General features: G+C 39.7%; 1 protein-coding gene across 3 annotated transcripts in view; it reads right to left on the bottom strand.

The window, feature by feature from the left end:
• Window positions 1–13,179: 13,179 nt before the first annotated feature.
• Window positions 13,180–27,433, bottom strand: part of pcdh9 (protocadherin 9) — a 167,461-nt gene continuing 153,207 nt past the window's right edge. For all 3 annotated transcript variants that reach the window (XM_088413321.1, XM_088413323.1, XM_088413322.1), the window contains one exon: window positions 13,180–16,508. In XM_088413321.1, coding sequence (XP_088269447.1) covers window positions 16,153–16,508 — 356 coding nt within the window. In that variant the 3' untranslated portion in view covers window positions 13,180–16,152. The remainder of the gene's footprint in view (window positions 16,509–27,433) is intronic.

Below are 27,433 nucleotides of genomic sequence, written 5' to 3'. Positions count from 1 at the left end.
CAAAATCACAACTGTTCAAAATATTGACTTAAACGATGGAGCACATGATGAAGATTTTGGGGTTTAGTCGCATGTTAGGAGGCAACATCTTGTCTCTAATCTGCCTCAATCTTCCCTGGATTTCATTCGTAAAAGTTACTTTTCCAAGTGGAAAACGTGTCGACCCATTGGAGGAAACCCAATCAACTTTCCTGAAGCTAAAAACCAAAAACACGTTCTCTGAAGTACATGGCTTGCGGAGGGAAATGAAACGGAGACTAGGAAATTCGCAGCGGGAAGGAAAGTGCCTCATATAAGGCCGCAAACACATTTTTTGATTGGATTACGTCAAATAAAAATGGAATTCTAAATCCATTCGACTGAGAATGTGTGAAGGCTGTCCAGGGACGGAGACATCATTACCAATGTTAATTGTTAATAATTATCCTTCTCCTAAGGGTAAACCGTATTTCGGGACGACGGAAGCTGATTTACAGAGAAAAGGAAAATAGAGCACAAAGTGGGAGAAAAAAGGTGAGGAGAATTCACGCTTTGCAATTTCTTCCGTCGTAGGCATCCAGTGAGTGACTTAAGAGCCGCTTTAATGTCACAACATCTGCTTTTGAACATTTGTATCAGCTCAAAGGATTTCACTAAGTACCAACATTGAATGCAACTGTCAGGATTTTCCTAATGTTTTCCTTGCGCCGTGTATGTACAAATGTCAAGAAAATTTGGACCTTCGTTTTACTCCCGTTCTTACAAGGTTGTTCTTCCAGAGGACCAGGGTCGGTCAAGGAAAAATAGAAGGTCGGAGGGATTCTCGGTTTCAAGTAACGAATCGCTCTTTATTCTCAGACTTAGGAGCGAGTTTAAATAAGGACGGTGACAAAATCCTGACTTTATTCGAAGAATCGCCTCTAAAGTCAGAATTTGCTCTCAGAATTCGGATTTCAGTGTTAAAATTCTGACGCGCAGAATCCCGATGATCCTCAGGTCTTACTTTCATGTCCGAATTCAGACTTTAAAGTCAGAATTTTGTCTTCAAACTCATAACGTTGACTTGTTCCTCAGAATTCCGTTTAAAGTTAAAATTTGGTCGTTCAAGTGAGAATTCTGACATTATACTCAATTCTGACTGTAAAGTCATTCAAAATTACAAAATACATTCATGAATCCTGTTTTATTCTCTCAATTTTCATCTTAATAATTCTTTTTCTGGACTCTGACTGAAGTCTGTCCGGTAATTTTCAAATACAAGTAGTTTTTTGTGGTTAATAGGGACTGGAACTTCCCCCTTTCCTGAGATAAGTAAATAAGTAGAATTTTCCCTCCGAAATATATTGTACGTACATTGCATATATAAAATGTGTTTATCAAAACCCTGCCTTCCTTTCCCATGCCTAGTGATTTCCTAACCATATTCTCACGTTGTGCACAAAGCTTATATTCTTTTACAACACATAACATACAGTGCACCGCAGCGTGCTGAGCGGCCACTAACTCTCCCCATCGCCATGAGCCCCGCCGCCCCTCCGCCATAAACATCTTTTCGCCACAATAGAAGGTTTTATTAAAGGGCCGGGCTTAGCATATGTAGCCTGTTCCTGTTCCAGTCCCCTGACTGTTAGTCGGGAGCCGCACCGGGGATCCTATCTCCAGAGCTGGAGTTGCCCTCGAGGTAGTAGCCGTCGCAGGTTGACCGCACTGTCATTTCTGGACTACAATCCCCGATCCCTCTCCAGGCTTTGAACCATGTTGAGTTTGACATGAATACATTGATTTATTTTCACCGATAACATTCTTACCGCCTAATCATTACCCGTATCGATCTTACCGTACTTGTTAAGCTAGCCACAACATCGGGCTAAATGCAAATAGGGAATTTCCGGAGCACGTTGTTTAGATGTTTCTTAATACTACAAATCTGTGTTAAAATGTAAGCTTCGCTTGAGACTAGAGAGTCTAGCGGGATTGTTTTTTTTTTTTTCTGCGTAAAAGAGAAGCTATGAAAAACTTACGCGGTTGTAACATTTCAAGTAGTTTCAACAACTTGGGGACATAGTTTTTTTTGTACTTTGTCCTCTGAATGTGTGTCAGATAGTGGGACACACGCACACACACAAAATCAGACCTTGAGAGAATTATAGACTAGAATAATTAGAGCAAGCGTGTTATCATTTGTATAATCTTCACCACCAACGCATCTCACCTCTACTGCAACCTTGAAGTGAGAAAAAAAAAAAAAAGTCTTTATAAAAGAGCATTCTTATTTCAGAATTGTACCTTTTAAACTTTCAATCTGGTAAGAGAGCTAATGTCCTTGGGCAAGGGTCTGCAAAGTGCGTCTCCGGAGCCGCATGTGGCTCTCTCACCTTTGAAAGTAATCAGCACTTCATTTTCATTTTACCTACTCGGTTGCTTGGATAAGTTTAATGAAGATTGTGGTGCTCCTGTAATTAAGATAAAAGCGATAATGGATGCCAGTATCAGACAAACACATTCAAATGCAACAATTTTATGTTATTCTCCCCGACGTTGGCCATCCATATTTTCTTCAAACCATCGTATGTTTTTAAAATTACTTCAAGTGCACGGATATTTCCTAAGATCACTTCTTGATGTTTTTCCAGTCAACTTTATGATGTTTCACTTCTTAGCTGTACACTTTCCAGAGTTAAGAGCTTGAATTACCACAAATTCGTATCAAAGCATTTGAATTTAAAGGCGTGTCAAAGCGTTTTACTGATACTGAAAATGCACTTTATTAATCGGGTTTCAAGAGTTCGATTTGTATAGTATTCATTTGGGTAGTAAACGCTACACTACACAACTACACAATGAAATTCTGTTCACTTCCATGAGAAGGCTCATTCCACACCATAGACGTAATAATAAAGTAGGCAATAATTTTTGCATTTTACTATTTTTTTTAATTACATGAAATAAAATAATAGATTTTATAGTTTTTGGTTGCAGTTTGATTAAAAAATATGATTTTGATATTTAATTAAACCATAATTCCAGTCTTTTTTCGTCATGGTAATAATCTAAAGCAGAGGTCCCCAACTGCCAGGCCGTGGCCCAAACTGAATTACGATAGGCTTATTTAATCACATGACACCTCCGGCTCATGGGGTAGTGACGAGATCAACTGAACGACACACCGCTCTTGAAGAAACGTTTAGTTTATTTGTTTGTATCGTTGATAACGATGCGTTATAGTCGCACGGCAAAATTTCACTCACTAATAAGTTAAACGAGTCATACTTGTTTGTCTTTTATGAATAAAGGAATAACACTCTTGGCCAGCGCTCCTCTTAATTTCATGCTTATTGAGCACTAAAGTAATTAAGTGTGACCATTCGACGGGCGCGTTGCTCTCGATAGCTATGAAAAATGCCTTTTCCGATAATACTCGGCACTAAAAGCGGTAATAAAATTTGACTGACTCATCTGATTGTTTTGTTGCCGTTCCCTTTAGTGCAGCTCCATCTCTTGGATACATGTTGCGAGCCCAGTTATTGCTATAGCTTCTATTCTATGCGCCTTATAATGCGGTGCACTCTATGTATAAAAAACGGTTTTCAAATAATCCGTTCATTGAAGGTGCGCCGTATAGTGCGGAAAATGCTGTAATAGCCTTTGCGATGAAGCAATAATTTGAACCGTCATTTAAACCGTATTATTCTGCATTTTGATGTGGAGAGGTTCCTAAAAGTGTTTGTGTTTATTAACTCTCCAAACATACTATGGAGAAATATACAATTTGCAAAAGATCTTTCAAGCACGAAGGTGATTGGATAATAGCAGGGTAAGGCCAGATGGTTTGCACAGTTGTCACTTATGGTGGAGGGATATGGACAGATTTCTCATATGTGCACGAAGTATGCGCCAAGCTAGTATAAAGCATCATTTGAATTTCAATGACTACTAATTGCGGTTGCAGGGGTATTTGGCGTGGCCAAGTAGGAGATATTTGATCAGTTGTGCAAAGCGAGCCAGAGCGCAACCTTTTGCTTTCAAGCTCTTGCCGCTTTCAAGTCCAGGCGCAAAATCAATTGAACACATGTGGCAAGTAAATGAACTTGTTTGGAGCTTACTGCTAAATGACGGAGAGGTCTCCAAGCAAATATGCCGGCCGCGCTATTATTTTTCTCTATGAATATCACTGTGCCGTTGGGTTTCTTAACTCATTCAGCCCCAGGGATGTAGTATTTAGGTTTTTTTTTTTTTTTTTTTTTTTTTTATGAGTCTGGACATGTAATACCAGGTATGTATTTGTATAGTTTTTTTTTGTTTGTTTGTTTTCTTCTGTGTGAGGCGTAAGAAGGGTCTAAAATAGGCTTGCATTCAATTAGTTAACTTTTTTTTTTTAACCCCTATTTTGCTTCTGGCGAGCTATTCTCCTTTTATTTCTATTCTATTTCTAAATATTACAACTGAGTTGTGTTTCTTAAGTTATGCACTCCCAATGATGCATTTTTTACATTTTTTTTTTTTACGAGTCCAGGTGTGTGTGTGTGTGTATATATATATATATATATATATATATATATATATATATATATATATATATATATATATATATATATATATAATTTTTTTTCCTTGTGTTAGGCTTAAGGAGGGTCTAAAATAGGCTGTTTTTTAATGAGTCATTATAAGTCTTTTACAAACAGTACTTTTTCCTCACACATTGAACCCTGCGGTTCATAGTCCCATACAGCTTCTCTGCAAGATTTTTTCATTTAATTCATGCACTCCCAAAGATGTAACTTTTCAGTTTTTTTTTTTTTTCAATTACAGGTGTATATTTATATATCTTTTTCTTTTTTTGTGTATGTAAGGCAAAAGGAGGGTTTAAAATAGACTGGTATAAAATGAGTTATTATAACACGTTCATAAATAGTACTTTTACTAAACTTAAATCCTAATATAATTTTGCAAGTACTGTATATGGCTGGCTTCATTTTTGGGTTTTTGCCTTTTCTCCTCTCAAGAGTTGGATTTTTCTCCACGAATTGGAGGCTGGAGGCTTTCTGTGTAGAAATAAGATTATCATAGGGATAATCGCCATCATTTTTGGAGTAAAATACCGCTTTTACTCATCCCCAGAGGAAATACAGAAGCAGTTCCCCTTGATAATATTCAACGTGAATTTTATTTAAGATCAACTTATGTCTCCATTTACGCAATATCCTCTGGGTGACCTTTTACACCCCTCCCCCGCCTCATTTCATGAGCTACTCAGGAGAATTACAAGTACAAGCTTGACCATCGCTCATTTAACAGCACTTACATTTTCCGAAATCAGCCACAAAAGTTAGTTATGTGCCTCGTAACTATTATTTATTTTTCCCGACTGGGCCTCATGACAGCAAGGGGGGGAAAAAAAAAAGCAACTTCATCAGTGCAAAAAAGAATCACTAAGACGGAAGAAAGTCTAAGCTCTTTAGCCCGCGCTCCTTTGCATATAAATGAGAGATTAGGCAGAAACTATATCTTAGCGTCCGATAGGATACATATGCCTAATTACAATATATTCATAAAGTGAGAGTGTAATTTCCACAAAGGAGATTACAAACCGAGCGCAAGGTCAGAAAAAGCCCTTTCTGTACTCGGCGTACCTATTAGGATGATGATGCTGATGCGGCGCACAAAATGACTTATGCTCATTGGTTCTCCTTTGAGATTATGCCTCTTGGTTGTTAGCGCCAAGCTAATTGGGGGAAGAAGAAGTGTTGATGAATATACCTGAATCATGAAAATGGAGCAAAGCGGCGTTCTTCAAACGCAACGTCCGCATCCAGGTTTGATTAGGGTGCGATATCACAAGTCAACTTCAAGAAATTCCGCTTGATGTGAGATTAGAGTACATGTCGGACTATTAAACGCTACTTTTTTCTAACGCTTTGAACCCTGTGGCTTACAGTCCAGTGTGATTTATCTGCAGGATTTTTTTTTTTGACTCATTCACTCCCAAAGACATAGTTTTACGTTTTTCTGGGGAGTCCAGAAATTCAGGATAAATATAAACAAAGGGAGACAGAAAACACTATTATATACTGATTTTAAACTTGAACTGCTACCCAAAATTTGTATTTTCGTTTTTATTTGCATTTTTTGTAATCAGGGGTCCAGACATTTAACACCAGGGATCTACTTATGCATATGTTTTTACTTTTTTTGTGTGTGTGTTTGACTTGAGGAAGCTATAAAATAGACTAGTACTTAATGAGTAAATAGCCAGCAGGGGGCACTCTCCCGATGAATAAAGGGAGACAGAAGAAAATGCTATAGAAGTACTGAAGAAGATGCTATGGAAGTACTGATTTTGAGTTTGAGCTGCCTAGTTTTGGTTTATATGATGTTTTTATCATTTTTTAGAAGTCTATATATATATATATATATATATATATATATATATATATATATATATATATATATATATATATATATATATATATATATATATATATATATATAGCCCGCTGCAATTCGCCTGTATGGCTACAAATGCTGTGACTTATGGTATTTGTATTATTACTAGTATTAGTAGCAACATTGCTAGGATTATTTTGGTAAATTCATTAACCACACTATTTAGTCATGAATACAATTAATAATGATTTCATTTTCGTCATCAACTCAAAATTCATCTCTTTGGGAAAACGCATCACAATTATAATAACAATTTAATATTTCCTTCACAACGGCGTTTGAACAAAATCTCGTCAAAACCCTTTAATGCAACACCCACGTTTTGCATATTCCCTGAACACATACATATATATGAATATTAATTCAGGCAATGACTCACGCACGTATAGACACGCACGGTGATGAATGAAAATCCGGCAGTTAATCACATGACCCAGCGGGACTTCCCCGTGAGAGGAATTTTAATTTATCAATCTTCTCCAAATCAAATGTCAGTAAGGAGGTGGCTGAAATTCCTCGGCCGGTCATTAGCATGCCAATAACCAAAAGCTCTTTCATTCCAATTTTAATGGAATTTGATGATATCTTTCCCTTCTCACAGGTGCTCAAAAGACCTGACATTAAGTAGAATTATCAGAAAATCCGCCATGGTTATAGATATTACCGTTTCAATTCACTTAAATGGTCGGAGCTGTTGAAATCAATTTGGACCTAAATTAGTCGCGTAAGGGAAACCTGCAGAAAAGTTCAGGGAAATGCCCTGGCAAAATGACGGTTTTTGAAACCGTTTGTTCCGTTTGAGAATATTGCGTCAATTTGAAGCCGCGAAAGAAACTTTTTGATGTTTTTCTGACACAACTGCCCAGCATGCAGAAGGCTCGTTGCAGCCGAGCGAGTCACTTGAAAGAGTGCGGGGTTGGCGCGTTAACGTTGTAACTGCGACAGGCGGGAGTGCACAAACGGCAAGGCCGGACCAGAACCAAACGAGCGCTCCACCCGTTCCCGCATTGTCATATTTAAAGGCACCCGGTGTCGACTAGATTGCTTTAGTTATGGCCTCAGCCGATAGATGCGAGGCACGGGCTTCTCCTTCCTCCCATACGGATGTCCGGAGCACGAAGGTTAATCAACAATCCCTTCGTCTCGTCCCTCTTTCATCTGACCTCTTTCTTCAGCGCTAACGCGTCTCATCTGGAGGGAGTATCGGCTTGGGATTTGTTCCCCGATTGACACCGGAGGAACAATCCATATCCGTGTGTCTTTTGTCACCACGTGGATCGGATTTCTGCGAGGTCCGAGACAGACACAAGCCATCAGATCTGATCCTAAATGGCCTTTGGGTCCACGGATCGGATCCACCGCAGAGGACGCTGATCATTGATCTTCGCCGAGGCATTCAATATTCATGATGAGCCAAGGCTTTCAATCACGATATATACATATATCTGTTCCCTGACATATTGTTTAGTATGTGCGGTGTTTCCATTTGTATGCATTTGCTTTTTGTTCTATATTGCTGTTTTCTGATTCAATAAAAAAAAGACTTAACGTCACGCCGTTCCTGTCGTCAAGTCTTTCAAAGTTATCAAGAGTTTTTTTTTTTTTTTTTTTTTTACTAAAATAAAATCTATTAATTTTGTAAGTGAACGGAGTTGTGAGAATTCTTCCAATAATAAAGTTTGGCCAATTTGTTTGATTGTTTTGTTGACATTCCTTTTATCACTGCTCCATCTAGTGGATGTATAACGCAACTACAGCTAACTACAGTAGCTTCTATTCCCTACAGTGTGGAAAATACGCCACCTTTAAAGGCTGTTTGTAATCTCACAAATACACTTTATTAGGGCGCGCCGTGTTATAAGGCGCATAGAATAGAAGCTGCTGTACTTAGCTGGAATAATGCGGAAAATACACATTTAGTTGTGTCCAGCAAGTTAGCTAGAGCCTCTTTGGCTAAATACAAAGGGACACAAATGAGGATCGTGGTTTTTTGTTTTGTTTTGTTCAGTTTTTTTACAAGACCATATGGCTTGGAGTTAAAGCTCTTTATCTGCACGTCACCGTTTTGGAATTTATTCGGCAGTGCATTAGTCTTATTGAGTCAGTTTTGAAAATGCTTCTCTGAAGATGCTCCTCAGGATTCACGGCAGAAACGTGACCTACAGTAGATAATAGTGGCCGGTGGCAGTGTAATAGCTCAGATGATTCAGAAGTGGGACATAAGGTCAAAGTAGAGGAAGGTGCAATGTTTTGTGACAGACCGTTAATCTGTCATGTTTATTGCCGTGGCTTTGCATGACAGTCTGCGTTCTCTCATGACCTTCATGTTCCTTTTGGGGAGCTTCTGCTCCCGGAGGCCATATTTGGCAGGAACACTTAGCTCTGCGTTTTAGCCGATTGCCTTGAATTTTCAAAGCGTTATGTGTGCCTTTGTCTCGGAAAATGTCTGGGAGGGTTAGAAGTTTGTCCGCATTCGGACGCGGAAAGGTTGCGCTGTCACTTCTGGGCAAGAACAGTGTCACGTTCAAGAGACATTTGCGCAACGCCCTCCTTCCATTTTTGAACACATCTTCAGCGGATTTGTTCAGTCTTAAAGGACGACAAAAAGAATGATTTTTATCTTCAAAAAAACGTCCACCACAATGGACACAAACTGACATGCTGGGTCTCGGGACGATACGAGGAAAAACACAAAGGCAAAATATGATCATCGTAAGAAAAAGTCATTATTTGAGCAGAAAAATAGCATTGATTTGAGATTATGCTCTTAGTAAGGTAGCTCCTCCTCAAAAAGAAATGTCCACCATAGTGGACACAAATGAGCGGAGGGGCGAAGACGAGGAAAGAAGACATTACCAAAGCAAACATGATTAAATATCACAAAAATAAGTCAATGCAGAAGCAAATCATTTCTTGTCAAGACCTAGACCATTCATTTGTGTCTACTATTTTAGCCGTTTAGTCTCAGAGAGACAGCGCAGTTGATTTCCTTCCATCAAGACACATGCGGCATTGTTGGAAAGGATGTCCTCTCCCGAGCACGCTAGGACTTAGTAAGGTGGCTCAGTTGAGTCCAAAGATATAGACCAAAAACAGATGTCCTCGTCGGTGGAAAAAAAGGAATAGGCAAGGTCTCAGGAGGATATGAGGAAAAATATATTGCAACAGGGAACAAAAATCTGAATGTAACAAGAATAGGTCATTATATGAGTAAAAAACATCATTAATTTTCCTCCGGAGACACAGTTTATTCATTTGTGTCCACCTCAATCTCCATTTTGTCTCAAGACAGCAACATTAGATGCATCCCATCCAAACAAATGAGACATCATTGGAAAGGTCGGATTATCCTCTACAAAGCAAACTAGGGCTCACTTGGGCAGCTTAAATGAGTCAAAAGATATAGACCAAAAGCAAATGTCCATCACAATGGACACAAATGAACAGGCTCGGTCTCAGGACAATATGAGGTCAAAAACATTGCAACGGAAGAAATCCGGATATGGGGAAATGAGTCATTAAATGAGCAGAAAAATATAATTCATTTCCTCCTGAGACCCGGCCTATTCATTTGTGTCCACCTCTGTCTCCGTTTTGTCTCAACAAGACGGCAAAATCAATTCCATCGTACCCAAACATGAGATATCTTTGGAACAGCCAGAACGTCCTCTATTACGCACACTCGGTCTTAGTAGGGTCCCTCAAACGAGTCAGAAGATAAAGACCAAGAACAAATGTCCGCTGCAGCGGACTCAAGTTAGTTGGCTCGCTCTCAGGAGGACATATTAGGCCCAATCGAAAGGGCTGAAATCGCCTCCAAAAAACAATGTCTCAAGAGCCGCATCTCTGTGACGGATAGCCCGCCGAGCATCCGCCCCGTTCCACGATGCGCGCGGAATTTTTTTTCCAAAATATCTTAAAGACACATGAAAAGGCAAAGACGATACGGAGTCTTTTCCTGTTGGACTTGGCATGGCATGAATTGGCTTCCCTCCCACTTCCGAGGCAATTAGCTTTCATGCGTTTCAGAGGCAAGTCGCTAGCTAGCACGGCGGTAAACAATTTCAGCGGCTCGGCGTCAGCTGATAAATACATCAATGAGGTTACGGGGTAAACAAACAAATAAAAAGTAGATACATAGAGAAAGTATAATTACTTATGCTAGTTTGCCAGGCGCCTTCATCATGGATCTTTAAAGCGCAACAGCGCAAGTAAATCTGAGAGGTAGCGACACTTCCAATAGATACAGCGCAACGGAAAATTTTATAATTGCTTGTTGACTAATATGTGAGCACGGGTGAACTTCCGAGGCGCTCAAAGTCCAAATGAATAAAAGAAACGAAAGCCAACCAAAGTGAATAATGCAAAATAACGTTGCATTATTCACTGAAATATGATCGGAAATCTTGAACTGGCTGAATTTTAGCGGCTGATATTTACTACGAATGTTACAGAGATGCAAAATGTACCATGATATAATTAGTAACGAGCGGTAAAAAGTAAATGTTTTCCTATGTATACCTGAAGGGGTACGCTGAACAGATTGCGTGTGTGTGTGTGTGTGTGTGGGGGGGGGGGGGGGGGGGGGGGGGGGGGGGGGATTGTTGACGATGATATTTCTGGAGCTGGGTTGATTTGCCCAGCACGCCGTAGCTATAAATGAAAATGGAGAATAGTTGGTTGTTGACAAACTGTAATCTGTTTTGGCATTTCATATTTTGACCATTATATAACAACATTATGATTCAATTACGATTCAATGAAGTGAAGTCAAGTACATTTGAGGTATGATCATCATACGTTTGCACACTTTGAAATCAGGCTGCTAAAACTGTTGTAAAAGGTGAAGACAACTTGAAAATTTGGGATTTTAGAGAGAAACTTGAAGTCATAAATAACATTTTGCGGGCACATAAAATTATGTGTTGGGACAGATCTAGCCCCCGGGCCTTGGGTTTGACACCTGTGGCTTCCATCAATGCCAAGAATCACTGTTTGAAAAAAATATTATGATTCAATGAAATATTGAACTTATTTTTTAATCAACATACATTTTAATCAATGTATTGTTTTATTTGATTTAAAAACAATTTCTGGATTTATTTGATAAAATCACACTTTTTTTTCCACCAAAACTCGTGGTTTTCTTGCTGCGTCCCCATATAATTTGCTTTAAATTTGGAGTATGCATGGATGTATTTCAATACATTTCTAACTGAAATGCAGAGGTAAAAATTGAAGACTTTACATGCAGATAATTTCATTTTTTTCTTCCCCCAAAAATGAAACTTGCGATTTACTCGTCGTATAAAACGCACCGGATTGTGCGGCGCACACTAGAGCTTTTGAGAAATTTCAAGGCTTTTAGGTGCGCCTTATAGTGCGGAAAATACGATAGACCAAAATGTCATCTGCAAGTATCTTTTAACTAAGGGTAGCATAATCATAATAACACCTTGATTTATTTTCGAATTGTAACAAAATGGATTTCACCCACCCACACACACACACACACACGCCTATGTAGGTGCGAGTTTCTGCAAAAGTGTGAAATTACATAAATATAAATAGTTGTACACCAACATCTGTGTACGAAAGGGATTTTTATCCTGTCGTGACATCATTGTGTCAGCTTGGCGCATGTCGCAAGCACAAATCCGCGCATAAATTGCCAAATGTAGCCTACAGAAGTCAAATCTATAGTTTGTGCTTCCATTGTGTTTTTGTGTGCTTTTCTTTCAGAGTAAAAAAAAAAAAAAATGGGGCAAAACTACTCCGGCGTTAACCCAAAGCTGAGCTCATACGCACACTTCAGTGGAGCAAAACAAAGAGCATAAAAAGTGTGCTGTCATTCTTGCGGCTTGGCAAAAAAGGCAGAAGGTTTTGCCAAGGTACCTACTAAATGATTTTCTTTCCAAAATGTCTGCTTTGTATATACCATAAATCAGGTGGATCATTTCCCATTGTCACTTCAAGAAGCAAACGGCAAACATGAACAAATTGTCATAACGTTGTCACAAAAGCATGTCAAACCACTTTTACTAAGTACATCGTCGCCTGCAAATTTGCATCATTTGACACACTTCAAAGTGATAAAATATAGGTCTAAATGTTCATGTTTCAATCCCTTGACCTCTGATGGTCAATCGCGTGTCTTGACGTGCCCGTCTCCCTCATGAAACTCACACACGCTGTTAGGTAGGCGCGGAAGAAGAGAAAGAGAAAGGAAAGAGCACGGCTGCACAAGAGCGTTGTCAATACCTTACCTAGATTTCTTTAGTAACAAATTTGAATTTGAAGCATAAACTCTGATTGTTATCATGTTTGGTCAGCTACAGGCTTCACTTGAATTCGACTCGCAAGCGCCGCTAATATAACCGCGGCTCTCCGTAAGACTATAGCCAAAGGGAATGTGAACGGGAAGGGACAACGGTACAGTTACCATTTTGGGTTTAATCATTTCGGTAAATATGCGTATAATGGTTGTCTTAAGTATAAATACTATGAATATAAAAACATATATATATATATATATATATATATATATATATATATATATATATATATATATATATATATATAAATATTTGAATGCTAATTTGCGGTTTTTCATTCCTCGCGGGGGATTCCGGTCCCCGTTACCTGGGAAAAACGAGGGCCGGTTGCATTACCTTACTCGTTTAACTGCAGGCGATGATGAAAATGCGCGGGCCTGAAAAAGAGATAGCATTTGAGAATCAGACAAATATGCATCCGGATATTTAAAACATTTATTGCAGTAGCTGTATACCTGTATAGAAGTAACAAGGATTAACTGTTTCAATATCGGTGATGTCAAACACCCTCACAAGTGGCACATACTGTAGCGCGATAAGCAAATCACTCCATCCTACTTAACTTCTTTAGTGTATATCGTGACGTAAACATGAAAGTGCTTCACAAAGCAAATATTTATGCACAAAGAAATTCTATAAAATAAAAGACACCAAATGAAGTCAATTTCCAAAAGTTATATCGTTAAGCATGCTGTTCCGTTGTGTATTTCGCCATCCATGCTGTGGAAGAAAAACAAAGCTTTTCAGACAGTGGAAGGATGTTGGAGCTTTCTTTGCACATGCCTTTATATAATTGTAAGAAAACTGTCATGTGATTTGGATTTTGAATACCTGTGTAGTTGGGAATCAGAATTTGGCAAACGGTCAATGCGTAAGGCATTTCGTCGTTGGACTGCATAACTATTGTGGTCAAAGTTTTGTGATTATTGAAAAAAAAAAACAGTATTGAAAAGATAAAGTCATGAAGGCACAGCGATTGGAATTTTATCCTAACCTTTTCTTTTTTTCAATGTGGAAAATAATATGTATATATACATACAAATGTCACCAAATTCCAAATACTACTGCAGGATTGTACTTGATTAAATCACAATCTCAATCAAATCTATACAGCAAGAAGAACATCAGATAAAACATTTAGTCATTTACAAATATATTGCTATCCAATTGGACTGGACACTGTCAAAATCGCTTTATAGAGTTTTCATAGCGTTTTGCTTTTATAATGCACATAAAGTAGCACTGACATCCTTCATACGTTTTTTTTTTTTTCGTTTGTTTGCTTAAGAAAGATTATGTGTGGTTTTATAGTGTTTCAGTAATATGTGGCATATGGGGAACACTGAGCATGGGAACATAACTTGAACAAACATGTGCCATTTAACTCATTCAATCCCAAAAGGATATATATATATATATATATATATATATATATTTTTTTTTTTTTTTCCCAAGTTATAGTTTAAATGAGAGCCTAAAAATGCATTGTAGTAATCAACCCACTAATCAATTCATGTATTATTTTAGACCATAAGCTGCAGCTTTTTTCTCATGATTTGAGACCTGCGGCTTATGGTCCAGTGCAGTTTATCTGCAAGGATGTTGCTGTAAGCAGGCAATTAAAAAAAATCAATACAAATTTAAAAACCTTCCATATACCATCTTTTTATCTAAATATCTGATGTTACAACCTGTGGTTTATAGTCCGGTACGGTAATAAAATAAAAATAAAGTAAAAATAACGTAAAAATACAGTAATCCAATCTATCACTTTATTAATTTAGTACCCGAAGTAATGGTTGTTATAGTAATTTATTATACTAATTTATTCTCTACAATTGTCACAAAGGGTGTGCAAGATATCGATTGTATCGCAAGAAGTTTTGAAGATTTAATCGAGCTTTTGATCCAAGACGTCCCCATTGGCATGACAAAAGAGTCATTAAGGCTTGTACGTCGCTCAGCCTTGATATTAGAATGCCTGAAAATGTGTCTGTAAGCACTTTATTTTGTCTCGCGAATGAGTTGAATTCCTTCTGTGAGGTCTTTGTCAGATTATAACAAGTAGTCTCCTAGACATGAATTTCAATTTTCAATGTTTTTGCTAATTCTTTGAGTGCCACGGACAAGAATTTATCATGTAAAATATTTTTTACGTGACAACAATTCTTGCGCATTACGTTTTTATTTTTAACGAATGGATAGACGACACTCGTGGCCAATGCTCCCTTTAATGTTATGCCGATCGAACACTGTTGGAACGTATGGTAGTATACATACGCCAACTGTTATTTTGTCATCATAAACACATTTTCATGCTATTTGTTTATGTTTGCTGGATGGGAAGGACTGTTGAGATGTTTAAGGTTCTACTTAACCCTGGACAACTCATTTTCTAATGATATTTTGTTCGAGGAAAAGGGTTCTTGGGTTCAAAAAAAAGTCATTGTTGAGCAGAAAATCGTCACAAAAAAAGCTCATTTTCTCCTTGTCCAAAATGGCCTCAAACGACCTATTTTTAAACATGACTAAGGAATAAAGTAGAATCTCACTTCTCAGAATCTTTCATATGGTGCCATAAAATTCTCCCTAGTCATACAATATTCTGTTGGCCTTGAAAAATGTGTCAAAATGCTTGAAATACGTAATAGAAATCAACTTCCTGCCGAATGTTCTTCGATCACGCTTTAGTTAAAAAAAAAAACGGCAATACCTGGAATTGTATGTCTGGATGTTTATATAAAACGTAAAAATGCGCGTTTGGGATTGAATGAGTTAAAATGGGAAATGACGGGAGCAAAACGGGGTGGAAAAGAAACACGTTGTACTGACCGGCTAAAAATCCAAATCCTTAAAAAAGTGAGCTCTCCAAATCATCGATTATTACAGATACATGACAGTGGGTAATAAGTCTTATTTACAAACACACAATGACATGAACGAATGAACAAATTTCCACATCGTGTTTTAAGAACATTGCCTTCTAAAATGGAATTCCATTTTCTTTGATTGTGTCGAATATTATAGTCGAGAACACCTCAATAGCAACCACGTTACGTATAATTGTATAGATATATATATATCCGTCTGCCGCGCTAGTTTTGTTTTTTAAGTACCGTCTTTTCATTTCCCTCGTTGGACGTCCGTTCCTCTGCAAATCAGTCCAATCCATGAAGGTCCAAAACAAAGAGATACGTCCTCAGAAGTGTTGACTCGGAGGCAACACGGCATAAGCGCTTGAGTCCGATGCCGTATATCGTACACGTGGCTACTACCACAACGCGGAAGCATTCGCAGAGGTGGTCAGAAATGTGGTGAGGGAGGAATGGAGACAAAAAAATAAGGAGTGTTCAGGTACGCGGTTGGATGCGCTAACACGTGAGCCAGGTCCCTTTTAAAGCTGCTGGTCCTTGGGGCTGTCCGGGCAGGACTTCAAACTTACCAAAGGAATATCAGCCATGCCGCTGTTTGCAAAGTGTCCCTCCTCACTCCCAAATTGCTTCCTGTCTCCAAAATGCTCCGACTGCCCGTTGTCCTTTTTCCAGGTTCGAGTCAAGGTATGCCCATTGAGAAGTTTATCCTTGGGAGCCCACTCCCTCTGCGATCCAAAAGTGGACACGGGGGACTTGTGCTGCTGGTAGGACGCCAAAGTGGGGGGCATCCAGCAGTTGTCGGAATGTCCCAGGACCAGGCATTCCTGCGTGCACATCTCCGAGGCCTCCATCAGGCCTCGCGGTCCCAGGGGGCCATCTGAGGAGATAGGCAAAGGGTGAATGGAAATGTACGTGACTTTCCCAATCTTTACTCTTTTTCTATTGCGGCGCAACCTTGTTTGAATACATGAGAGAGAAAGTCGTCTGTGGAAGGAGCGGGCACAAGAGGCACCGCGACCTGACCGCGGGGTTGGACGCTCTGTGGATGGCGGCTCTAATCAATAAAAGAGGGGCTCCACATCATGTGTTTTCAGAGCTGTAGGCGACTGTAACTGTATACAAATCTGTCCGTTCTCCTCGTGAGTAAAATCCAAAGTCTCTCGTCTTCCTTCCTTGCGTGTTTGTTAAATCTTCTAGGTTGCCTGAACCTGACACAAAGGAAAAATAAATACCGTATTCCTCTGAGTACAGGTCGAGTTTTTTTTCCCTCGTTTTCAACCCCCATGACAGGGGGAGTCAACTTATAACCACATATAGTCTAGGCTTGATCGGTCCTATTCATCCCGATTGGTCATTCGTGAGTCCAATATCTGAACAAACGTTTTTGTTTTTCGGAGGCAACATATAACAAGGTCAGTGTGAGGCCAAGAGGAAATTGCAGCTTTGACGCAATCTTGGCCGTCAAAAATCTGACGCTTGACGACTGTACTGGAGAGGAACATGGAGCCCATCGCAATAATGGGATGCCATAATTGGCACGGAAAAATACCACGTCACAAATGATCGTTGTTGCGCGCATAACCGCGGAAAGCAATAATCAATGGCGCCCATGAGATAGCAAGATGAATTCCTTCAATGAGATGGTAGACAAGTGACTAGACATCAGGGGAGCTATTAGGCTAGAGAGAAGGAAGGGAAAACAACTGTGTGTGTCTGCCATTGGTTTTTGCGACAAGGTGGGGACCAAATCTCGGAGTTGAGGAATTTTTGAGAACCTCCTGTACACGTGGGGACGATTTTGAGGACCCCATAAGTTTTGAGGGTCAAGACTTGCTTTTCTGCACGACGCACCTAAAAGCCTTCAATTTTCTTAAAAATATGCTACAATTATGAAGCAACCGGAATGGGGACAAGGTGCAAAAACGGCAGGTTTTTCTCCAAAAGAAAGCGCCATTTTAAAAAATAAATCCAGAAAGGGTATTTTTGAAATCACAATTTTAAATAAAAAAAATTAAAATCTATTGTTTTGTTGTTGCATAAGTTAGGGTTAGGGTGTGATCATCATACCTCAAATTTACTTGACTTCATTTAACTGAATCCTAATTATATTCTTTGAAACTCTTGATTAGTCTTGGCCTTGATCTTAACAGTTTTTTGATGTAATCAAAAGATATTTTTTCCCCCCTATTCTTCAGGTAGTACTTTCCACAAATCACCTTTATTATTCAACTAAAAGGTTGACTTAACTGATTATGTTGACAATCCCTTTAGTGCAGCTTCATCTAGTGGATGCATAACGCAAGCCCAGCCACTCCTGTAGCTTCTATTCTATGCACCTTATAATGCAGAGCGCCCTATATATGAAAAAAGTTTTCAAATGAACCATTCATTGAAGGTGCAGCGTATAATGCAGTGTGCCTTATATTGTTTGAAATACTGTAGAGATTTGAATTGTGTTTTGGTTGAGTGTTGGCTAAGGGTTAAGCAATTCGTTTTGATGATTACGGCTAGAGGCTAGGAAAAGCATGATGTCAATTCAATATGACAGAAAAAAAAACCTTGTGTGTGTGTGCGTGCATTTGTCTGTGTGCACATGCTGTTATTCAGTTTCACGCAAGATTTCATTGTGCGTGAGCGTAACAATGATGTCTTTTCAGTTCACACACTTGAGCCGAAGAATGAAAGACAATAAACCAAAGTGATGGTGGAACTCTGTGCTTTTGTACTTTACGTATAATTTATCATTCAATCCCAAAGAACTATTTATACATCTTTTCATAATCCAGAAATTCAATACCAAATCAATAAATATTTTTCAAATAATAGGGTAAAGATGGGACTGAAAATAGCTGGCACTGAATGAGGTAGTATGCTGAGGAAATATGGAAATTCACACCGCGAGTCGGGGGCCGTTTGCAGCTCGCGGTCTATTTTTTAGTGGGGTGCGTATCTCCCTTGCCGTCATTGCAATTTTGTGTATTTCAGCAAAATTGCGCAGTTCGGCGGAGCTTTGCGGGGGATATTTAGTCGGGCTATTTCTAAAATCGTCCCTCCCGACTTGGTCGACTTTTATCCTAGCCCTAAATCAAATAGGAGGGGAGAATTTTAAAACGGTCCTTGCATCAATCCGTTTGTCGGTAAGTGGCCCCTAAAGTACAAAGCCTAAAGAGTGACTTCACTTGATCCTTGATGCAGAGATTTTTCTAAATTCTAATCTTGTAAACTCTTTACTATTCACGATTTTATTCCTTGGGGCCTTTGTGTCAGAAGTCCATGAAATCAATACACATCAACATCCAGAACAAAACAAATCCCTCTTTTGTTTGGTCTTTGGAAGTGACCTTACTTAAGAATCAGTGACCTCTGTGGCTTATCACTGGCTGGCGTCTTTGATTATCTTGGGCCCGAGAATATTGCCTTGACTTGTGTGTTTTGTCTTAGTTCCGTTTGTCTGACCGCTGTAACGACAATGAGCATGTTATCTATCTTGATGGAGGCATGTAGATAAAAGACTCAAATTCTGTGCTTAAAACTGTCCTTCTCAAATAGCGGAGCTGCCTCTATTAAAACAGAATTAATCTCATCTGTGTAAATCCTTCATATTTTCTTGTGTTCATATATTTGTTGCGCATTAAGTGTGTTTCAGACTTCCCATATTACGAGCGGTCGGTGAACGCCTCGCCAGTGTAACGTCGAACGTGCGATAAGGCTCGTCTTTAGTGGAAAATGTATTTCCGAGTTTTTGGTTGTAACTTTGTATTCTGTCCGCCACCTTGATTTTTGGCCCCCTTCTTCTAATTAAGCTCTGGTTTTGGAGTTCACCTCGTTTGGGGTTCCCTGCTTTTGGGTCCGGAACTCGCCACGCCTTCACTCAACGTACCTGGGCGTAACGGACGGCGGTTCAGTCTGCTAGCTTCTTTTATTGAAAATAATTCCGGAACAAGCTCAGCTAACACGAGCTGCTGTTAGCTGCAACAGGCACCGGCTGCTAACATCCGACTGACATCCGCCCATTACGGTAATTATCGTAAGTAAGAATACGGGCGGTGTAAAAATGTGCATCAAAACAAGGCTTATGTGGCTGACGGATCAAACTTCCTCCGGTGGTTTTGAATAAAAAAAAAAATACTATACTGCTGTTTTTCTTACGTTAATGTTAAAAAAAGATCGTTTTAGATGTACAATTGTTATGGATAATCATCTTATTTATAGTCGGCAGGGAGAGCGGGGAGGGGTGCGGAAGGTTTTCTCTTTCGCAATCCTTATAATTGACAAGCGCTGGCTAAAAGTTTCTCCTTACAACCAAGAACAAGTATTTTGCAGAATTACAGCTAAAAAGCAAAAATAGCCGGTGGCATCAGTTTGCTGCATAGCCCCGGAGTGCTTTAAATAACGCAGAGGCACAGGTGTTGAGAAATGCAAGGAATTGAGAAGCGTGTCAGAAGGCGCTGACTTTTGCTTACAGCGCTGCGCAAATGCTGCAGATGTCCGCACAGATGGATCACACGAAGACAAAGAAATCCATTCCGTTTCCTCCCCATACAAAGTCGCGAGGACGCCGCCGCGGCCCGCTCTGATGAATCCCGCTGAATAAACGCTAGCCCAGAGCAGCGCAGTTGTTAAAGGCGGACGCTCCTACTGAACGGCGTTCACATATTCTCTCATGGCCCTCCCACTCAGCAGCGCAAAGGTTACAGAAGAGGAGAGAAGGTTGTTTAAAAGAGGAGTATTGTTTTTTTTTGTCTGTTGGCTACCGCTAATGAGATAGTGTTTGGCTAATTAATTGGATGCACTCTATCAGCGCTGATGTGCCAGGCGTGCACCAACAACCTACGGCCTTCGCAACGGCCGGGGAGGGAGTCGACGTGATTGAATGCGGGGGGTCTCGTGTCCATAGGGCTTGTTTATTTTTCCGTGCCGCTAAGCATGCCCAGATGTTGCTATTTGGGAAGGGGAGCCAGCTCGGTTTTGGCGGCAGATTGCCGTCTCCAGCTGCTGTTCAAATACCCACAAGGTAGAAGATTGCCATCTTTAAATCTGCCCCGGGTTTTATTTGTGACCGTGTCATCTGCTGTGAGCAAACAATGCGCTACGCACTGGATTGCAGGGCCGAGGGATTTTAGGGGAGGAAAAAAGTGGAGTGCAATTTTTCTAGGGGATGTCGTGATTCAGATTCGATTTGCCTTTTTTTTAACACATGACATAAAATGGCATCATACTGTCAAAACATGAAAAGCTACTACCGTAAATTCCGCTCTATAAGGCGCACCGGATAAGGTGTACCTTCAATGTATCACCTACGCTAAAACTGTTTTCATATATAAGTGCACACAGCATATTAAGGCGCATAGAATAGAAGCTACTTATATTGTGTTATGCATCTACAAAATGGAGCTGTGCTAGAGGGAATGTCAACAAAGCAATCAGATAGGTCAGTCAAACTTTTCAATCAGAAATGAAAATCATTTGTGGAAAGTACTAGATGAAGTTGGGAAAAATACTTCTTGATTACATTACCAAACCCTTACCCTAACCTCAACAACAATCTAATTCAAACCTCTACCATATTTCCCGCACTGTAAGGCACACCGGATTATAAGGCGCGCCTTCAATGACACCTATTCTAAAACCGGTTTCATATATAAGGCGCACCACATTATAAGTCGCATAGAATAGAAGCTGTATTAGTGGCTGGGATTGTGTTATGCATACACTATATGGAGCTTCGCTAAAGGGCATGTGAACAAAAAGATCAGAGGAGTCCGTCAAACATTTGAATCAGAAATGAAGAATAAAGATGTTTTGTGGAAAGTACAATCTGAAGAATGTGGAAAAAAATACGTCTTGATTACATTAATAGCCTGTTTAGATCAATGCAAAGTCCAATCAAAAATTTCAAAGAATACGATTCGAGCCCGCGACTCTTGTGCGAGTAAGCGGCTGTAGAAAACGGATGGATGGACTTTTTTTCGGACCTAAAGATAGCACCCTTCGAGGTCCTGCAGACCAAATCTTACTGTAAGACCTCGGGTGAAAAAAGCGCCCTGCGAGATGAAAATAAACATGGTGGACGGAGTTGTCAAAAATGTTCGGAAGTGGTCAAGTTTGCTGAATAAAAGGAAAGGACGACGATTAATACTTTGACCAATATTTATATCATATGATATCATATGATATCATATCATATGATATGATATCATATGTTTGTTCTTCATTTTTGAACATCTAAAAGCTACAAAATGTTGACAGGAGAGCACTAGCCACCGGATCCGTACCAACAATGCACAAAGGCAAACAACAAAACCTGTAATAAGAAACGTGATCAACACGGCTTGTAACGATACATCTACTTTACATTAAGTGGAAAAATACTGCGAAAAAAGCAAGGGAAGATGTCTAAATCATGCAGCAAATGTCCAAATAAGACCCGCCATCAGCAGAAAAGGCAATCCGGGCTTGGTTAAATACGATAGCGAACATAACGTAGGAACGCGGGCCGCATCCTCGGGAGACTACGAGTCCGGTTGATGGATCCTTTCTTGTGTTTCCTTTGAGGCGAGGAAGCGGCTCTCTTGCGAGAAGAGATGAAGAGCAAGCCAGACTAACACGGCAAAGGAAGAAAAAAAAAAAGGAGAATGGATGTGAGGGGTGATCAGAGAGATATACTTATAAGAGCAGCCAGAAAGTGGGAAGGGGAGTAGCAAAAAGGCGAAGGGAGTTGAAAAAAAAAACAAATCACAAAGGCTATTATTAACCGAATGACATTTACATGTTTGTCAATTCCGAACGATAACGTCAGTTTTTATCGGCGTGAGAACGTGCGGAATTCCACCTTAAAGGTAAATGTACTTTTCATGGCTCGTGATGTCATTTTCAGAAAACTATTAATTATACGTGAAAATAACAAAAACGCAATACACTTCGGAGTAGAAACTGATACATTTTTCTCATGCTTTGAACCCTGCGGCTCATAGTCCAGTGGGAGGTTATCTGCAGTTTTTTTTTGGTTTTCATTTTCACTAGCCACCAAAGTGCAAACTGAGACACAATCCTTTTTTGGGTGGTTTCTTCTTTTGAGTTTGAACAACTATTTTATTTGTCTCAGGCATGTTCCTGTTACGTTGGAGCAGTATTCTAACAATCGGTGTGTCAGTGTTATGATGCAAATATGCTGTTGCTCCTCTTATTTCTAAATATGCAAGGTATGTTCAGTCTGCGTTGGAAGCATGATGTTGCTGTAACCAGACAGTTTGAAAAAAATAAAAGATGTCAAAGAAAAACAAAAATGTAATCCACCAATCTTCCGGTAAGCAAAGGAATACAGTAAAAACACTATCGAAGAATTTTTTTATTTATTTTTTTTTAATAAAGGCTTCCAGGCATATTACTCTTGTGCTGGTGCTGTATTCTAAAAATCCAAGTGTGTCAGTATTATGTAGAAAATATGTTGGTGCTGCTCTTTTGTGTTGAAGGCATGATATCGCTGTGACCAGACAGTTTCGGAAGAAAAAAAAAGTACTGAAAAAAAACAATTTATTTTTGCGTAAATATCTGATGGTACAACCAGTAACGTTGATCTTAGTTTTTTGGCGCCACCTCTGGCCACTGTTGATGATACATTTTGTAGTGAGGAAGGACGGCAGATACAGCTGTCACTGTGGTCGCCCGTCTACAACAAAAATCTCAAGCGTTGACCTCTCCGCCGTGATAAAAAGGTCGGGGACCCCTGTAAACCAGCATAAATCTCCATTTTACCATTTAGCTGATTTTCAAATCTCTCATTTGCATTCATTCAATTCATTGCCCGGCAACAGTCTGCCTATATTTCCCATAATGGGATGTCGCTCAGCTGGGATGGGCTCGAGCTCGCCACTCAACTTGAGAACACACACTAGAAAATGAAGCCAACAATAGAAACCGTCTTCTGAAACCTCCCTTAATTTATTTGCGTGCGTGGGAAGCATGGTCAAGAAAACGCACAGGATGGCTATCCGCTGTGCGAGAAGCTCCAAATGTCAACGATGCCATCAAATCTCAATGAATCTTGGAGTAACAACAACATATACAATGTGGTGTAACGAAGGTTGAGAAAGAAAAAAGATGAGCCGGTATTGACGCTGGAGTTTCTGGCCAGTCTCCGTCCCGTTTATTTATGTGTTCTGTGTTTCCGTATTAAAAAGTAATGTTTGTTGTGGTACTTTGACTCCTCCAGTTCAAATCCCCAATCGTCAATTTTCGAAAGAAACTTTGGGCTTTCTTGGATCAGATACTAACGAGTGGCTTGGAAAGTGCAGAGTGTCGTGTCAAATTTGCAGCGGCATAACACAAAGGGCGTTCCACTAGACTAAACCTTTGCTGCTCATTATACGCTGTGAAGAAAATAATTGAATTTGCACTTGAGGGTACTGCAAGCTGATTATTTATATGACTGCAGTATTTCCTTTTGCTTTGGAAAAATTGATTTGACACGTATGCAAGGACGAGTTCTATCATAGTTCAGTCCGCTTCTTTTGAACAAATTGCAAACAAAACGGACTTTTCAATGAACCGAATACGTGTGTGATAAAAGAAAAGTACATAAGACATTATTTTCTGTTGTTTGTTTTTTTGTTTTTTTTTACCCAAATTGTAATTTCAATCACTCCTTGATTAGATTCCCCTTTTGATGCATTCTCAAATGGTGGGGGTATGTAAAAGAAATTCTGTGGGTATGTTATATTTTTTCTTATCGAGTTATATAGTTATATAGTTTTCTTTTCAAATTAAGAGCAAATTAATTGGAACACGACACACTTTATGACTAAATTACCTTATAGTGACTCTTTTGCACAACATTGTCACAATAAAAGCCGATTGAGGTGAATGCTTCTTACACATTTCACATTAAGAGCAAATTAATTGGAACATGACACACTTTATGACTAAATTACCTTATAGTGACTCTTTTGCACAACATTGTCACAATAAAAGCCAATTGAGGTGAATGCTTCTTACATATTTCAAATTAAGAGCAAATTAATTGGAACATGAACCGCTTTATTACTAAATTACCTTATAGTGACTCTTTTGCACAACATTGTCACGATAATAATATTTTCGGTATTTTTTTTTAACAGATCAGACAAGTCGGAAATAAAATAGATTATGTTACACAATCTATCTAATGGAGTTGCTGGATAAAACATCACAACACACTTTTTTTATTTCTTTGTTTCCTGCACTGGTTAGGGGGTTCTGAAAATCGGGCTCCGTCATTTAAAAAAAAAAAAGGGCCGGAAATACTGCTCGATAGCATATTTTGCCAATTATTCCTGAGTGAAAATGAGTATGCTACTGTATATGTTTGGCTTGGAAAAAAAATGTGCCGTCTTTACTGGATGCATCAGCATTATTAAAGCCTGCGTCCATCATAAACAGTAGATTTTCCAGCCAACACATCAAAATGTATTTTCAGTCTATAAAGTGCTATGTTATTGTATAACCGAAATTCTAGCGGGAAATAATAACCCATATTAGCCTCCAAAATGTTTAACAAGCCACCGTGGAATGCCTTCCAAACTTCACAAGGCGCAAAAACTGTCATCTTTTCCTCTCGCATATTTATTTCACGTCTTTGGAGTCAGTCTCGGCATCAGCGGAACCATCTTGGCATCCGATGTGAAAGCGTGCTACATTATATGCTGATTTTTGTTTTTGTTTTGAAGAGCTTGACGCAGATGTTTCGTCCCTGTGACCAAAATAGGAAGCAGATGTATTGGTCGCGGGATGGAATGTCTGGACCATGCGCCGATAACCAGGTTGATGGTTACAACGTGACGCGTTTGCGCGTCTAAACCAATGAATGCGCAGAATTTTGATGATGTGGCCGATTCCTGGAAGATGATTGGATGAAACTTTACCGATGAAAATCAAGTCATGGCGCTTCATACGCCCTCCTCGCCTTTTCGGATCTTACAAGTTGGCTCTCAAAAGACTTCAAAAAGGCAAACGGAAGTGCTCATTTTTTTATCAAAACGCATTTATGCTCTTGCTAGCACACGAACTTGCTTTCTGCGTCATTTTAAGGTCGCCGAGTGAGAGTAATCCATGTTCATTTGAAAATACATCATTTTTGGAAGTACTTTTTGAATGTAGAGTGCTTCAAAATGGACATTTGTGGAAACTCAGTGCAACTTGACAGTATAGGACAAGTGACACGCTATCGATAGTGCTTGCAGAGTTGACTGCAAATATTCGCAAATATGCAATGTTTTTTTTTTTTAACCTTAATGGCATGTTTATAGGAGGTGGTTTATGTCTGGAAATCAGCTCATCTGTGACCTGCTAAAAACAATGAATAATTCATCGATTTATTCATTTGCACTAAACGTAAGAGACACGATTTAATATGGTCCCATGCCTTGTCCGGACTTTTAAAACCCGCAAAAATACGTCTTTTAGATTGAACGGGTTATCAAGCAGATGTGATGTGATTTGCAATCGGGTAAAGGAACCCCCGGAGAAAGTCATTCTTTCTGCACCTGGTGAAGCCGCGTCCCCCGACCCCGTCTCCTTTCCAAGCATTGCGAACGGTTGATGGAAATAAGACTCGGGAATGAGCAAAGCCAGCAAAGTTATGGGCTTGCGGACTAATGTAGCGACAGACATACTGTGTTGATGGTTACCTTGAGCCTGGAGGAATTTGCTAATAAAGCAGGTCCTTGTCCATCCCCCGAGGGCTGCGTAATTGCAATTTGGAGGCAGGTTTCCTCTCTCTTAATAATTGTAATTTCAGAGCACGGTCTGCGCACATATACGTTGGTCCCTAATTACCTGAGGGAAAGGAGAGAACCGTAATGCCTATTAAGAGCGCTCAATTCAACCCATATAAGGTAAGCTCGGAAGGGGAACTTTTAGCGCGCGAGATCATCCGTTTATTTTCTAGCCTCGTTCCCGTTCGGGGTCACGGGCTGGTCGGAAATTTTGGGTGCGAGGTTGCCGGTGGACCGCGAGTGATGCGCCGACAAACAGCGATCGGCCCTCATGCATATTCATTGGCAAATTAGTCTCTAATTAACCTACACTGTGCTAGCGCGCTAGCGTACGCAGACTAAAAAAGCCAAAGCTAATATCGGTGCGCTACGGAAAAATCTCCGGTTTCGTCTATTTGTCTGGTGCGGTTAAACATAAGATCACGCCGCATCTCAAGGTAATTGTGTCGTGTAGTTCGCAAGCGCGTCAAGCCCTAAGACGGCAGTTTTGTCCGAATTTGCGAGTTGGTCAGCCATTAAATTAGCTGTCATGGTCAGGGGGTTACGTGAATTGCTTGCATACAAGACTCGACCGGGAGCAAAGGAGGACGAGCTGTGGAAATAAGCAAATATCCATCGTGCTATTGTTTGGATCTATGGCTCTCCATTTTATCTTGAGAAATATTGGAATTCCCCGGTTTAGGACGCGTCCCTAAATTTAGGGTCAAATTCTGGTCTTTTCTATGTTAGCGTGTAGCAGTTTGGCGACAATACAAAAACTATAGCAAAATAGAATAAATCTCATCTTCTCAGAGTTCATATTTTCTTGTGATCATAACCGCAAGTTATATATTTGTTGCAAGTTAAGTGTGTGTCATATTTCCCACAATGTGAGCGGTCAGTGAACACCTCGCCAGTGTAACGCTGAATGTGCTAGAAACGGTTGTTTTTGCTTTTCCTCAGGAGTTCTTTTTGCCGTTAATACCCAAAGATGCGCACCGTCCGTGTTCCACCAAGTTTATCATTGTGAGCGTATCTGCCAAAAGACCACAATTAATAAACGAGTCAAATG

Source organism: Hippichthys cyanospilos, chromosome 4, assembly GCF_059441005.1.
Source record: "Hippichthys cyanospilos isolate Australia breed blue-spotted pipefish chromosome 4, RoL_Hcya_1.0, whole genome shotgun sequence".
Lineage (NCBI taxonomy): Eukaryota > Metazoa > Chordata > Actinopteri > Syngnathiformes > Syngnathidae > Hippichthys > Hippichthys cyanospilos.
Note: the sequence above shows the minus strand (reverse complement) of the source record. Positions and strands in the feature narration are given on the sequence as shown.